Source organism: Halyomorpha halys, unplaced genomic scaffold, assembly GCF_000696795.3.
Source record: "Halyomorpha halys isolate HHAL.00 unplaced genomic scaffold, Hhal_1.1 Scaffold2084.1, whole genome shotgun sequence".
NCBI lineage: Eukaryota > Metazoa > Arthropoda > Insecta > Hemiptera > Pentatomidae > Halyomorpha > Halyomorpha halys.
The window spans coordinates 19,704-36,023 of NW_027108717.1; the positions used below are offsets into that span (position 1 = coordinate 19,704).

General features: G+C 31.9%; 1 protein-coding gene across 1 annotated transcript in view; it reads right to left on the reverse strand.

Annotated features, from left to right (window-relative positions):
• Positions 1–205: 205 nt before the first annotated feature.
• LOC106691111 (cysteine sulfinic acid decarboxylase) overlaps positions 206–16,320 on the reverse strand; it is a gene marked incomplete at its 5' end in the record, with an annotated part of 55,632 nt that continues 39,517 nt past the window's right edge. The window contains 2 exon segments of the mRNA XM_067046997.1: positions 206–481; positions 14,900–15,044. Coding sequence (XP_066903098.1) covers positions 299–481; positions 14,900–15,044 — 328 coding nt within the window.

Genomic DNA, 16,320 nt, shown 5'->3' on the forward strand with positions numbered 1-16,320 from the left:
GTCCATTTCCTTTATATAACTAATATAAAAAAATCTATTGCGTAACAAATTATCTCAAACTAATTTATGGACACCTCTATTTTATACATGTACATTCTAATTCATGTACCATGTCTTTAACAACAATTTTATCAACGATCAAGCAGCCTCATAACCTAAAACACACTATAAGTACGGTGGATGATGTTTTTTTAAAAAAAATCACTATTTTAAAAAACATTTTAATAAAACAATATGAAAGGTCCAACGTTTTGGCGTACAAATCAAACAATCAATAAATAAATCTACCAACTCCAAATTAGAGATCTCTTCCAAGTCGGTCTAAGTTCTCGATGACCGAATCGAAGAAGGCTTCATCCCGTTCTGGACGGCAGGTGATGACCAGTCGGAAGAAGTTCCTCAAGTTCTTGTGGTTCAGAGGCTGGTAACCTATCATGAGGCAACCATCCAAGACCATCTTCTCTTTTAGCTTAGGTGCAACCTGAAAAAATGCAGTACTCTATTATAATGGAGAAGTTAATAAAGAAGATACTAAATTATCTTTGTTCGTGAGTGTGCCCAGCGGGGGAGAGAGTCAGAAAGGGGCAACTGCCCCCCCTTCTAAAGTGAAAACAAATTATTACATACATATAAATAATTTACTGTATAATTCCAAATATGAAGAAGATGAACAGAGTTTAAAAAAAAAAAATAGTTAACAACTATTTCTTTTTCGACGTTTCGTCCCATCTCATTAGGGCTAATCAAGAAGACAGCTATACAGACTTTTATTTTGTTAGTTGTCAACTATTTTTGTTCTCTTTTTACCACAACTCTGATCATCTTATTTATATTTGAAAAAATTATCAATTTAAACAAAAATTAAAGTTTTTTCAAGCAAATATTAATCGTAATAACTAATATAGTACCGCCATAATTATATATAATATTCTGAAAATTATGGCTTCATTCTCATTTTCCGTGCGAAAATGTCACAACCTGAACGACTATGGCTTGCCTCCACTCTTCCCTAGTTTTGATCCTGGGTTAATCCTTGTTCTTGTTGATTATTATTAGATGGTAATATTATTATCTTAAATCTCTTAGGTTTAAAGAAACGTAGGGGCCAGTCTGTTCCTGAACAAAAGGGAAATTAGGAATCCCAATTCCAGACTGTCTCAATAGGGATGAATATAGGGAAAAAATATGGAAGATAAAGGTCCTTGTGGGTGCCAAAGAGGTGAGAAGGGGAACAGTATGGAGCGAGGAAGAAAGAAGATAGCAGAGGTGGGAAGAATGTTGGGAAGAAATAATATTCGCTTGGTTTATAAAGCCGTTTTATGTAAAAAAAAAAAAAAGAGTTTTACTGAAACAAATAAAACATCAAACAAATAAATAAATAAAAAATAATGAATTTAAAAAAAAATGGCGTTAATGACCAAAGATGTTTTACGTCACAAAACAAAAACAAACAAGCTAAGATAGAAGTCCAAGACCATTTCTAGAGTTGAAGATTCGAGGCCATCTTCTTTGCAGACGCCTAGCAGAATTATAAGGAATTGAAGAGGAAGCGATGTTAAAAACGGGAAACAAGAAGTGGGTTTCGGTAGTTAAAGAATTTATTATGGAAGGATACATATCTAGTTTTGGCTAGATCGGCTGCAACAAACATTTAGGTTATCATGGAGTATTTCATTTGTGAGAAATTAAGGATCGTTAAAGATTTTACGAAGGATTTTATTTGTAAGATTAGATGTGAGAGGAATTGGATGGTTGGAACAACATAGGGGGTGAGGATAGCAGCGTGGTAACGCGCATGTCTGCCAACCCATAGATTGCGAGTTCGAGTCCCCGGCCCTATGTGGGATTGTTTCAAGTTTATAACTATACAATACAAACTCACAACCTCCCTCCCCCCTTGGTTATAGGCCCGTCAGCCAATGGGTGGCACTCAGAAAAATAGGCGTGGGACTGACGAACCCACCCTGTGAAAACCACGTCAAGAAACGCGCGTTGCGCATTGCATTGAATTGAATTGAAGGAACAGCATAATAAAATAAACCTTAGATAACAGATCAGTTGTAACTGTGGAAGATTCCTTGCACAGTTACATACTTAAAGGTAGACTTGCTCTAAATCTGAGTTTAACTGGCTATTACGTTTAACACCAGATTCACGTACAGGTTTTTTCAAAATGTTTTCTGTCACCATGGGAATGTTTAAACACAATGAAATACCAGTGTAGAAAAAATGAACAAAATTGAGCGTTTTTGGTTTGTAGCTCAGAAAGCATGCTTTTTTTCACTTTTATATTACAACAATCGATTTATCTATTTTCGGGCAATAATAAAAAAGTAATACTGAGATTCTATTCATCTATATAATACACATAATCGTTCTTAAATCGTCTGCATTATATCCAATCTATTTGGAATCGTTGGAAAGCTAAATGTCAGATTTTTCAACCTATCTTTCTTGAGATGCTAAAAACGTATGTCATCGCATATATTGGTTCAATTTATGTAACCAAATCATAATTATAAAGTAGACGTATATGATTAATTTTATCGAAATACAATATATAAATTATTAAATATAAATTGTATCTATGTAGTTGACCGTAAAAATTGATGTATAGGAAGATGGTCAGGGTTGCGGTCAAAGGAGAAACGAAAATAGTTTACAACTATTTATTTTCCTGATAATAATAATTTTGAATTTAGGAATAACTAAGTAAAATTAGGATGACATATATCGTTACTAATAATACGAGATAATACTGAAGAAAATAATAAAATATAGGATATAATAGCAATGATTGTAAAAGAAGTAACTAATAATAAGTAAAAGTAAATTAAAAAAATGTAAGAAAAATAATATAATAGTAAATATAGCATAACTCTAATAGTAAAGATAACATGAAAAACAAAGTGAAATAAGGTAATTTAAAAATCGGAAGTGAAAGTTTACAAAATAAAATAAAAATATATATAAAAGTACAAGGCGAGATGTAGAAAGAAGTACATAAAAAGATTAAAAATAAATAATAAAGCAAAGAAATAAGTGAAAAAAAAAAAGTGATGAATGTTAACAATATAGGTGATGATAATGCTAAGTTAAATAAGTTAAAAGAAACATGAGAAATACTAGTTTACCAAAAACAAGACAAAGTAAAAGTGAAAGATAATAAAACATAGATGAATAAATATAAGTAAATGCAGTGATGGATAATTTAAGTGATAAAGAGATAACAAACAGGAAAAAACAAAGCAAAAGTATAATAGAAAAATGTTTGGTGATGATAATTTTTTTTTAATTTATTTATTTATTGATATTTACAACTGTATAAAAAAATATAACCAGTAAATTTGATCATAATGACATAATGATATGATACAGGGTGTAGAGAAACTAACCAGTAGTAGAACTCTAAAAAGGTGCTGATAATAAAATATTAATTGGAAAAAAATAGTTGTAAACTATTTTTGTTTCTCCTTTGTCCGCAACCCTGACCATCTTCCTATACATATATTAATTGTATCCATTAAATCTATAAACATCCTCAAATATAGCAATAGCGAAGTATTCCCGGGCCAGCTAGTATTTTATAAAAATTGTATTTTTATTAATGGGCGTATTATATATTTATTTGTACATGTTTGTTTATATCCATTCTGTGTTAATGCTATTATTTTTTTTTTTTTAATAACTCTCTTAAAGGGTACCATAAATCAGCTTTGGTCATGCTTCCTTGAAGCATCCTTTGAGAGTGCCATCCTCTTCTCCTCCTGAGTCCATTTCCTTCCACGTGTTGATTTTATCCTTTCCCGAACACCTGCCTCTTGTATAGTTTTTCGAAATAGTGTTCTATCAGCTCTCTGTGTTCATGCCTATGTTCTTTATGTCATTTTTTACTTCTCGAAACCAAATGGGTTTGGATTTATAATTTCTTAATAGGTCAAAAAGTTGCTTTGTTAGTCTATCCTTGAGAGAGAAATACTTTATTCATCCATGCTGTCCAAATACATTGGGTTGATACATTACATAGCATTCTAATCAATCCGTGATCGGACATATATAAATTACATGATATAATAAAATAGAAAGAAAACAGTTTTTTCCCCACAGTTTCCTTTTAAAATCAACTCCAGTCTATACACTAAATACAAATATTTCAATTCGTTCCTTTTTAAATTTCCCTTCCTTGTTCCTTCAATTTCACCATTTTTATTTCACCCGATCGACAAATTCACTCTCCCGAATTCACCCTCTCAGATCTTCTCTAGTGACCCGCTAAACAAATTCCCAACTAGACGGCAATGTGAGATCAAACCATTTATTATAGTCACAGCAGTAGATCAATTTACCAACAGAAAACAAAAAAATAGATACATTTTACAGAACAAAACTAATACATAGATTCAAAGGAAAATATAATAAAAAGCCGGCTAAAAGTAACACTTGAATGGATAAATAAGTTTTTTGTTTTGTTTTTTTAAAATTTATTTATTGATATTTACAACTGTACATAAATACATCAAGTAAATTTGAGGAAATCATAATGGTATGGTACAACCATGTAGAGAAACTACCCATTTGTAGCACTCTAAAAACATTTTTACTATATAAGTTTTCGAGGCCATCTTCTTTTCAGACGCCTCGGAGGATTGTCCGGAATAAAAGAGGAAGCAAGATTAGAAACTAATGGGTTTGAGTGGTTAGGGAGTTCGTAATAGAAGGATTGATATCTGGTTCGGGCTAGATCGGTTACAAATGGAACATTAAGGTCTTTGTGGATGATTTTATTTGTGACAAAGTAGGGAGAATTTTGGATTTTACGAAGGATTTTGGATTGTAAGGATTGGATACGAGAGGAATTCGAAGGTTTAGTGGAGCCACAAAGCTCAACTCCATATGTCCAGATTGGCCTTATTACGGTCATGTAGATCAGTCTTTTGTAATGTGTTGGAAGTTTGGACCGTTTGTCTAGTAAGTGGTGTAATAGTCGAAATCGACGTGCAGTTTCCTGTCTTTTCAGTCTTGTGTGAGAATTCCAGGTTAGTCGTTTGTCCATATGCAGTCCAAGGTAAAGGATCTGTTCAACAGGGGTAAGGGCAACATTATTGAAGTATACTGTAAGGCAGTCAGTAGGTTGACGACGTAGGGTAAAGGTAATTTGATGGGATTTGTTGGAATTTATTTTAATCCTCCAATTACGACACCATTCTTCGAGGACTGTGATATGGGATTGAAGAGTTTGGGATGAATTTAAAGGGTTATTATTAACACATGTGTCATCGGCTTATGTGGTGAGGATAGTGTTAGTATTGTTTGGGATGTCTGCTGTATAGATTGTGTAGAGGATGGGACCGAGGATACTACCCTGCGGAACACCAGCGGACTGAAAGAAGAGGGATGAATAGGAACCATTGTGATAAATAAGTTAAAATAAATAAATAAAAATAATAATACTAATAAAATAAAATAATTTAATGAATAAATATAAAAATGTATACTCCGTTTCTTCATAACATCTGTCACATTTTAAATATAGTTCTTCATTGGATCTCATTTTAAATTCAAAATCACTGTTGGTTTCAGGCCCCAAAATCTTCCACAGTATTCTCCTTTCGATTCTTACCAATTTTTCCAGATCCATAATTCTATTTAATTTAAGTGTTTCCGATGCATAGAGTATTTTGGGTCTAACTAATGTCTGAAAACTTCGTGTTCCAGGATACAGATTCTTGTTATATCTATTTCTTGTAATGTAATACAATCCTTCCACTCTATTGTCTGTTGCTATTCCTTCTTTGGTTTTATTGGATACTAATTCTCCGAGAAATTTTAAGCAATCAGTAATAATATTAATGTTATTTATTTATAAGTCTTTATTACACTTGTCAACGACTACATGCAATGTAGCGCCCATGCGTATTTTTATTGACAAATACGTTACATTTGAAAGTAATAATGTAAAAATGTAGTTTTATTTAACTTGTTTTCTTTTTGCTTTAAAATGTCACGTATTTGTCAACCATCAAAGTCCTCCACTCCCCTACCATGTTGATACCTTGCATCCACCTTTATTTTATTCTTTTAACCGGCTTTTTATTATATTTTCCTTTGAATTTATGTATTAGTTTTGTTCTGGTAAAATGTATTTATTTGTTTGTTTTTTGGTAAAGTGATCTACTGCTGTGACTATTATTAATGTTTTAATAATTATTAATGTTGTCTCACATTGCCGTCTAATAGTGAATTTGTTTAACGGGTTACAAAAGAAGGTCTGAGAGGGTGAATTCGGGAGAGTGGATTTGTCGATCGGGTGAAATAAAAATGGTGAAATTGAAGGAACAAGGGAGGGAAAGTTAAAAAGGAATGAATTGAAATATTTGTATTTAGTGTATAGACTGGAGTTGATTATAAAAGCAAACTGTGGGGAAAAAAACTGTTTTCTTTCTATTTTATTATATCATGTAATTATATGTAATTTATATATGTCCGATCACGGATTGATTAGAATGCTATGTAATGTGGCAACCCGATGTATTTGGGCAGCATGAATGAATAAAGTATTTCTCTCTCAAGATAGACTAACAATGCAACTTTTTGACCTATTAAGAAATTACAAATCCAAACCCACTTGGTTTCAAGGAGTGGAAAATGACATGAAGAACATCGGCATGAACACAGAGATAATAACTGATAGAACACTATTTCGAAAAACTATACAAGAGGCAGGTTTTCGGGAAAGGATAAAATCAACATGGGGAAAATGGACTCAGGAGGAGAAGAGGGTGGCACTCTCAAAGGATGGTTCAAGGAAGCATGACCAAAGCTGATTTATCGTACCCTCTAAAAGAGTTATTAAAAATAATAATAATAATAATAATAATAATAATAGCATTAATACACAATGGATATAAACAAACACATACAAATAAATATATAATACGCCCATGAATAAAAATACAATTTTTATAAAATACTAGCTTATGCTTCGCTATTGCTATATTTGAGGATGTATATAGATTTAACAATCCACCTTTATTTTATTCTTTTACCTTTCTTCGTTCAGAAAGATGAGTGCCCTACCTTGCTCAATATTTTCTTTTTATTATTATCCTTTATTTTATTCTTATTTCCCTCATTTTCCATCTTTTAGTGTGTACTGTATTTTTATATTTCTCTTTTATCTAATTATGTATTTGTTATTTCTTCCATTTCTATTGATTATAAGTATTGTAATTTTTATTTGTACATGTTATTTTTATATGCTTTAATTTACTTTGTTCATTTAAAATAAATTTTCACATTTATAAAAAATTTTTTTGGCCATACGTTAGTTTACTTTTACTTCATCCTATATATTGCCTTACTTTGTTGCATTTTTGATGTTTGTATTTTTTTTTATTAGTCCTAAAAAGTGGGAAGAAGCTTTGGCTCGCAATAAATAGTTCAATTACTTTTCGAATTATTTTGACAGATTCAATGATATTCAAGTTTCGAAAAATAATAGATTCAAGAATTCGAAAAAATTAATATTAGATTAATACAGATAAAATAGGAATAATAATGTAAATATTTAGCAATAGGTATCATCAGATGACGTGTCAATAATTCGGTGTAATATTAATGAAGAGGGGAGAGAGGTTGTAATGCGTGAAATTTGCATTTATATTATAATTAATGCCGATGACACGCTTGTGTTATCATTGAATAATGAGCTTCACTAAATCCTTAAATCACTAAATCTCACAATAGAGCGCGCTTTATACCTCTAAAAAATGTAGTTAAATCACAAAAAAAAATCATGAAATTTTTTATTAAGTAAACAAATATCTTAAACACAACCTAACTATTTACAATATTCACATTCAGCCAGGAGAACTGCGAACCAAGTTCTTCCCCGCTCTTGTGGAGGAAAGAGCAGGACTCATTTCTTTTTTCAACCGCGTAACTGGTATTAAAAGCCAGTGGATGATGGGTGGGATGTACATAAATATTAATTGAACACAATTAAATGTTCAATATCAATCAATTTATTTAGTTATAATTAATTATACATTATAAATAGTAGGTATAAAAGCGCCGATTCTGGCGCAATAGGAGGAGGGTCGTTTTTGGACTTTGGACCCTACCTTAACCACTCATCACGTGACCTATGGCGGGAGACCAAAAAAAGAAAGTGGCGCCCGGGTACACTCAGCCTCTGCCAAACCCGTTAAGTCACGTGACCAATATGGCGGTAAACTAAAATAAAAATGTCGCGAGACCCTGATGATAAAATGGCGTCGATCAAAAAACAAAATGGCGCCCGGGCACATTCATCCTCTGCCAAACCCTTAGGCCTCTTAAACAGCATAAAAACAAAATGGCGGCCAGGCATACTCAGCCCCTGGTTGCAGTCACGTGACTTAAAAGAGAGCGTGGCCTAATGATCACGTGAGTGGTTAAGGTTATGTCGAACTTAATTTGAATTTAAATCCCCCGCCAGGGGGTCACGTGACCAAATACTAGCCTCCGATTGGCTGGCTAATGATCAGATGAATGGACACGTGACGGACCACGCGAGTGGTTAAGGTCGGGTCGAGCCGAATATTTGAATTCAAATCTCCCGCCATAGGTCACGTGAACAGTGGTTAAGGTAGGGTCGAGGCTAGGGTCCAAAGTCCAAAAACGATCCTCCTCCTATTGCACCAGAATCGGCCTTTTATCCCTACCATAAAAATTTAATATAAAAATTTCCATTAAAAAAAAAAAATTAAGTTATGGAAATTACAGCAATAAAATTTTTATATTAGACATAATATTAAATTTTATACTAGACATAATATAAGGGCTCAAAATATGTAGATATTGGGGTAAAAAAAATCAGAGCTTCACAATAAAACCAATAATAATTATATTAATACAAAATTATAACAAATCATCAAAGTCTGAATCTGACGTATCGATTTCTAAATTTGAAATAAAATCGTTTAAACTTTCATTCGAAGGGTTTGAGACATTAGAAAAACCTTCAATATCTATAAACTTTTTACATTTTCTTGCTATACTTCTCTGTGAAGCAATTGAGGGATCAGATATGATAAGGAGATTCCTCATAAGATCTCCTAGAAGTATTTATCCTAGACGATTTGCGAGTGTGTTGCAGTTTATTTTTTCGAAATATCTTGTGCATAGCTTTTTGATTGGTTTTTCAGAGCATTCCATAAACCATTTTCTTGCTCAGCCACGTGTAGAAGTTTGGACAGAGGATGTTTTGGTTTCTAATTTTTCCTCAATATAATCTGGCAATAAAAAAGGTAAATCTAGCCAATTTTTATGTTGGGAAATAAATTGTTTCACAATTCCGTAGCAGCTTTCCCAGCTCGCAAAACGTTTTGATAAGGGCATGACCCTCTTCAGAGCTATTTTCTAAGGCGAAATATTATATTGAAAATTTCATGATTACTTCTTTCTTTCGCTTGGTAGGGGAGGAACGGCAAATGTTGAACACATCAGCGTTTGTTTTCTAATTTTCTGAAAAAATAAAAAAACTTGCAAGTATATGCAAACTTTTTTTATCTTTATTTGGTTTAAAACAGTCAATTCGGAGGATTGTTAGATTAGGATCAGATATTGGAAGAGGAAGCAAGATTAGAAACTAAGGGGTTTGAGTGATTAGAGAGTTTATAATGGAAGGAGTGATATCTGGTTCGGGCTAGATCGGTTACATAGGGAACATTAAAGTCTTTATGTATAATTTTATTTGTGACAAAGTAAGGAGCATTGAGGATTTTACGAAGGATTTTGGATTGTAAGGATTGAATACGAGAGGAATTCGAAGGTTTAGTGGAGCCACAAAGCTCAACTCCAAATGTCCAGATTGGCCTTATTACAGTCATGTAGATCAGTCTTTTGTAATGTGTTGGAAGTTTAGACCGTTTGTCTAGTAAGTGCTGTAATAAATAGACGTGCAGTTTCCTGTCTTTTCAGTCTGGTGTAAGGATTCCAGGATAATCGCATGTCCAAATGTTGTAGGTATCTAGTTGTAGGTATGAGGTAGCGGATCTGTGCGACAGGGGTAAGAGTAACATCGTTAAATGAAACTGTAGGGCAGTCGGTAGGTTTACAACGAAGGGTAAAGGTGATTTGATGGAATTTATCTTAATCCTCCAATTACGACACCAATATTCGAGGGCTGTGATATAGGATACAATTAATGGGTTATTATTAACAGCGAGCACACATGTGTCATCGGTATACGTGGTGAGGATAGTGTTAGGATTGGTTGGAATGTCAGCTGTAAAGACGGTGTAGTGGATACTACCTTGAGGAACACCAGCGGACTGAGAATAGAGAGATGAATAGGAACCATTATGGTTTACTTGGAAAAATCTATCAATGAGAAAGGAACAAATAATGAGAAAGTATGTAGGAGGTAGGAATTTACGGAGTTTGTAAAGCAGTCCCGGGTGCCAGACTCGATCAAAAGCTGAATTTATTTCTGTTTTTTAGATTATTTAAAATAAAAAATATATAGGGCGAAAACTTTGGGCTAAACTATTTTATTTTACGAATTTTTCGAAAAATCCTATTTAAGGGTTTTTTTGAGGTGTTAAAAAAGAATATCAACTTTGTTTCAATCCTAAAAAATATTTTACCAAACTAAACAATAAAGTATATAATAATTTATAACAAACTAACAATTGTGTTTATTAAATATAGCAATAGCGAATCATTTCGGGGTCAGATATTAATTGATAAATAAACCAATCTCAAACAAGAATTCAAATTATATATAAACTAACATTTTATTAATAGCGAATTTTAGGTAGTGAAACTGGGAATCTCATGGGAACGTATAAGATAGAAATAATAGATAATCTATGCAATATAATTGTCTGTATCCTTTATAAATACTCCACTAACGCCTGTTGAATAGATTTCGTTACTTAGGATTCCATCATGACAAGAGACTTACATGGAATCCACACACAAGACTGAAATGACAAGAAACTGCTCGTAGATTTCGATTGCTACAACACCTTCTAGACAAACGCTCTAAACTTCCCATTCACTAAAAACAATTATTATACACTACTTTAATCAGGGCAATTTGAACATATGGAATTGAGCTTTGGGGCTCTACCAAACCATCAAATTCCTCCAGCATCCAATCCTTACAATCCAAAATCCTTTATGCTCCTTATTACATTACAAATAAACTCATCCACAAAGACCTTAACATCCCATTCTTTGCAGATTTTTCCCAAAACAGATATGCGTCTTTTCATTCCAAACTCCTTACTCATCCTAACCCATTAGTTCTTAATTTCTCATCCTTAACAATCCCTGATAATCCTCCGAGGCATCTGAAAAAAAGATGTCCACGGGACCTTCTAATCTAAATTAATGCTTGAAGTACCACCAAGGGTGGTCTCTTCCAAGATTTCCAAGTGTAAATAAAACAGTCCACATATTTACTTATTTATTTTTTATACAGTTGTAAATTACATTAAATAAATAAATAAATATTATTGTCAAGCATTATCGCTCATTAAACTAAGAAGAAGATAGGACAAAAAATTAAAATATCTTGTTATATAAATTAATTAATAATCATGATACAACCAATATAAAATTAGTGACCACTAATTAATTACGGATTCATGGAACGGATTCGATATTGACCACTTGCGGGTCATAAGGCTAATCGGTCACTGGATATAACCATAACTGGTCCCAAAATCTGGGTTGGGTGGAATCACGTCACCCGTTTGTAAGATAAATGAGAGACAGAAAAAGGGAGTTAACTGGGAATTAGTCTGTTTTAAGAATAATAAGATTATAGGAACCGTTTATTTTAAAGTCCATTAATGTTAGAGGGTTTGGGTTGGATTAAATGTAAAAATACAAGCAACAGATACTAGTACAAAAGTCCAAGAGGGGAGAAAAGTCTGTTATTTCATCCCAAATTTTGATTACTTAATTGAAAACTAGGTATGATTACTAGTAAAAATTGATCGGCTGTTTCAAAACGTTAAAATAATTAATTTTTTATTCGGAGCTCTATATCTTTAAAACTACCAACAACAATAGAAAATTTAAGAGAACATCATATAAAGAAGAGTAAATTTGCTAAATTGTAAGCCCTAATAGAGCTATTTATGTCGTTTAGTTCTCAAGAAATAGCTTTTTAAAAAGCAACATTATATAAAAATGTTGTACAGAATGTACTGAAATATCATAGTTAGTGAATTTATATTGAGAAATATATATCTCAGAAACTATGTAACGTAAGATGTCTATTAGCTCTCAAATTAAAGCTAGTTTGATGGGATATAAAGTAATTATGAACTTTATTTTCGTAGGAGTAGTAGTTTTCATGATATTAGCTTAAATAAATTGATTTATAGTTGTTCTGACAAATTTTCATTTGCCAAATTAATGATCATATGCGAAAATCATAAAAATACTATCCCTAAGTGTTGTAAACTACTTTATAGTAAGTTAAATTTTCTTTATTTTGAGTGCTGACAGACATATGTGCGTCTTATGGGTCTAGAGATATAATTTTCAAAAATCAAACATTTTATACGAACAACTATAAATTAACAGTTTGCGAATTTATTTTATCAAATATCATAAAAACTACTACTCCTACAAAGATAAACGTTATATACTATTTTATAGTAAATTTAGCTACCTTTAATTTGAGTGCCTATAGACATCTGTATATTCAATGGTTTCTGAAATAAAGTTTTTCAAAAATCAAACTTATTGTCCGAACCACTATAAATAAATTTATTTTAGCATATATCATGAAAACTACTATTCTTACGAAGGTGAATGTCATAAACTTCTTTATAGACCATTAAACTAGCTTTAATTTGAGTGCAAATAGACATCTGTACGTCACATAGTTTCTGAGATATAGATTTCTCAAAATAAATTAAATCTTTCAGTAGATTTTTTAGAAATTTTGCTTTTTAAAAGGCTATATCTCGAGAACTATTGGACGTAAATAGATCTATTAGGGCTAATATTTCAGCAAATTTACACTCCTTTAAATAATGTTCTTTTAGATTTTCTAGTGTTGTTGGTAGTTTTCAAGAAATAGAGATCCGAATGAAAAATTAATGTTTTTAAGGTTTTGAAACAGCCGCCGTTTTTTATTCCCAATACCTATACTTGGCAGACTCATCAGTTTTGACTAGTAATTTTACATAGTTTTCATTAAAGTAGTAAAAAAATTGGGGGCTCTTGTACTAAAATGGGTACGTCCGGCCGCCTTGTCCTCATGGAGGATGAACCGACGTAGTCTGCCCGCTGTGACGAAAATGATTAGTACAACGGAGATAGCCAGAATGCTGAGTGGGCCAATACAAGTGCGTGGTGAGGAGACAATGGAGGCGATGTATGTGCACACGCAGTGACGTTAAGACGTCATCTGTTTGCTTGCAGTATAAAAAACAATAGAGATCATATTCAATTAGCTTAGATAATATTCACATTCGATTACCAATCATATCTTAGCCGCAACAAATATACTTTATTTGAGGATGCTAAAATGAACATAAAGTATCTAACTTACGTATAATAATAATAATAATAATAATAATAATAATAATAATAATAATAATAATAATAAAGGCCTAATGAGCCCGAAGGCTCGATGCTGGTATTACTAATCGCTTTCTACATATGTACATCCTTCCAGTGATGCCCTTCCGAACCCAATTCTCCTAAATCAATTTTAACCCAATCCTCCCATCTACGTTTCGGTCTACCCCTCGGACTTTTACCCATCGGTTCAGTGTTTATTAATATTTTAGGTATCCGCTCATTACTAAGCCCTACAACTTTACACGCTTATCTTGTACGCCGCAATGCTATATCTTGAATTATATTTACCGGGTGTAGGTCCCTTAATTCAGTGTTGAGTAGTCTTCAAATATAATAATAATAATAATATAACATAACATACAAAAAAAAGATATTAATCTGAGCTCTAGCCAATAATAATAATAAAACTATGCACTATATATAAACAAAAATTAACTAGTGAACTTAAAACATTAAATACATATGTAATGCATAAAATATTAAAGAAAAACGTCGAAACTCCCAAAAGACACTTCTACACTAAATGGTATACATTTTTTATTTTTATCCTTGCAATTTTTAAATCAATACAGTATTATTTAACCGTAATGTTTTCGAATGAATTATATTTTTTAAAACAATTTTTACTGAGCATATCTTTCCATGGTAATTCATAATGAATTGTAAATTTTTTGTTTTCAATGGTATGAGGAATAATTACATTTATTATAAGTTTAACGTTTAAAATAAACAGGATTTCTACAACATTTACTAAGCAATCGGTCTAAACTAAGCAATCCTAATTGGACATACGGCGTTGAGCTTTGGGGCTCCACTAACCTATCAAATTCCTCTCATATCCAATCCTTACAGTCCATAATTCTTCGTGAAATCCTTAATTCTTCCTACTTAGTTACAAATCAAGTCATCCATCAGGACCTCAATGTTCCATATTTTGCCAATTCGGCCATAATCAGGTACCAATTCTTCCATGATAAACTTACTAACCACCTAAATCAATTTGTTTCTTTATAACATGATAATCCTAGGCGTACGAAAAGACGACGGTCCCGAGATCTTCTCCTCCAGTTATTAGAGTTATATCATATGTTTGTATCATAGAGTTGTAAATAACAATAAATAAATTATTAAACAAAAAAAAAAGATATAAAATTTTTAAATAAAGAAGCCCTTAACATGTACAAAAACTAGAAAATGACTATAAATTTCCTAAATTATTATTATTTTTTTAAAAAAGAACTAAAATTAAAACATCTAAAATATATAACTAAAACCGTAAAATAAACTAATCAAACTCACTCACCGCATGTACTTGTTCCCACCAATCTTCATCTTCTGTTTTGTTCCTCAGCCTGTTCGGTATGTACCAGAAGCAAATATTAGTACATTGAAACTCGTCCAGCACCAGCTTGAATCCTTCCCGATAACGTATTTTATCTAAGAAATATCTGAAATCGAAAAAATATGCATTTATATAGGTGCTTTAGTTGGTATTAGTACAAGAGATAATTTTATATTACTTTAATGAAAACTAAGAAAAATCACTAGTCAAAATCGATGATTAAACCGAGCATAGTTACTGGAATAAGTCATTAATTCAACTGAATAGTGCATAAGGTAAGTTAAAAAGAATTTGAGAAACGATCAATATTAGAAATCTTAGAAATTAAGGATTTTTTCAAAATTGTTTAATAGACATATTTTCTCAATATAATTGATACTTAGATCTGGACCATTGACAATGAAGATAAAGTGTTGGTTGTTTTGAATAACAATGTAATTTGATGTGACACTGTGATCACAGTGTAATATTTTATTTTAATATAATGTAGAATAATAAAAACTGTTCGTATAAAATTGAGAATAACTCATGAAGAACGTATTTTGCGAGAAAAAGAACAAATGAAAAAGGTGTAGGAAAGATAGAAATTGTTAAAGAAGAGAATACTTGAAAACTTACATTCTGAAAATTCAGAAAACTAGCGAAGTATGGATAGAATTTAAAACTTAAAGCCTGGATTGTAAGAATAATTTTGATATTGAAAAAAATAATACAATACACTATATTGAAAAAATAATACAATAGGGGTATTCATGATCTATGTTAAAGCGTGTTAAATGGAAAAACTCGTGTTAAATCGAAAAAAATTGCCTTCTTTTGCCGTGGTAAAACGAAATAACATTTAACATGGCTGAGAGTCTGTTACTTGGTCAGTTAAATCGAGAATGACGTCACACAATAGACCAGTTGAGATCGCCGCCATATTAGTTGTTGTGACTTTCAATACAGTTGTCAATTAGCTCATCTTCATTCTCTTCTTCACAAGTTTGAAGGTCAATAAGACACTCATAAGCTAAACTTTCACACAAATTCCACTTTTCACTCACTCTAGGCATGTTTTAATTAATTACTTAAATCAAAACTGAAGTAAACAATAACATGAGGGTCTGGTAGGAAGGTTATAAACATAAAAGCTTATACAACAAGTTGCTGAGAAAATCCGCTAGGGACTCTTATGCATTTAACGTTTAACATGACTTCAAATAGGGCTGCTCACAATCCTATAGTTAAAAAATTTAACATGGTAAAACATATAACATTTAACACAACATCATGAATACCCCTAATATGAACTACAGAATACATGATGTTATAGCCACCTCAAATTGACTATGTATTTTTGTTGGAAAGCTTTAAAAAAACAAAAAATCAAACTGGTTCGG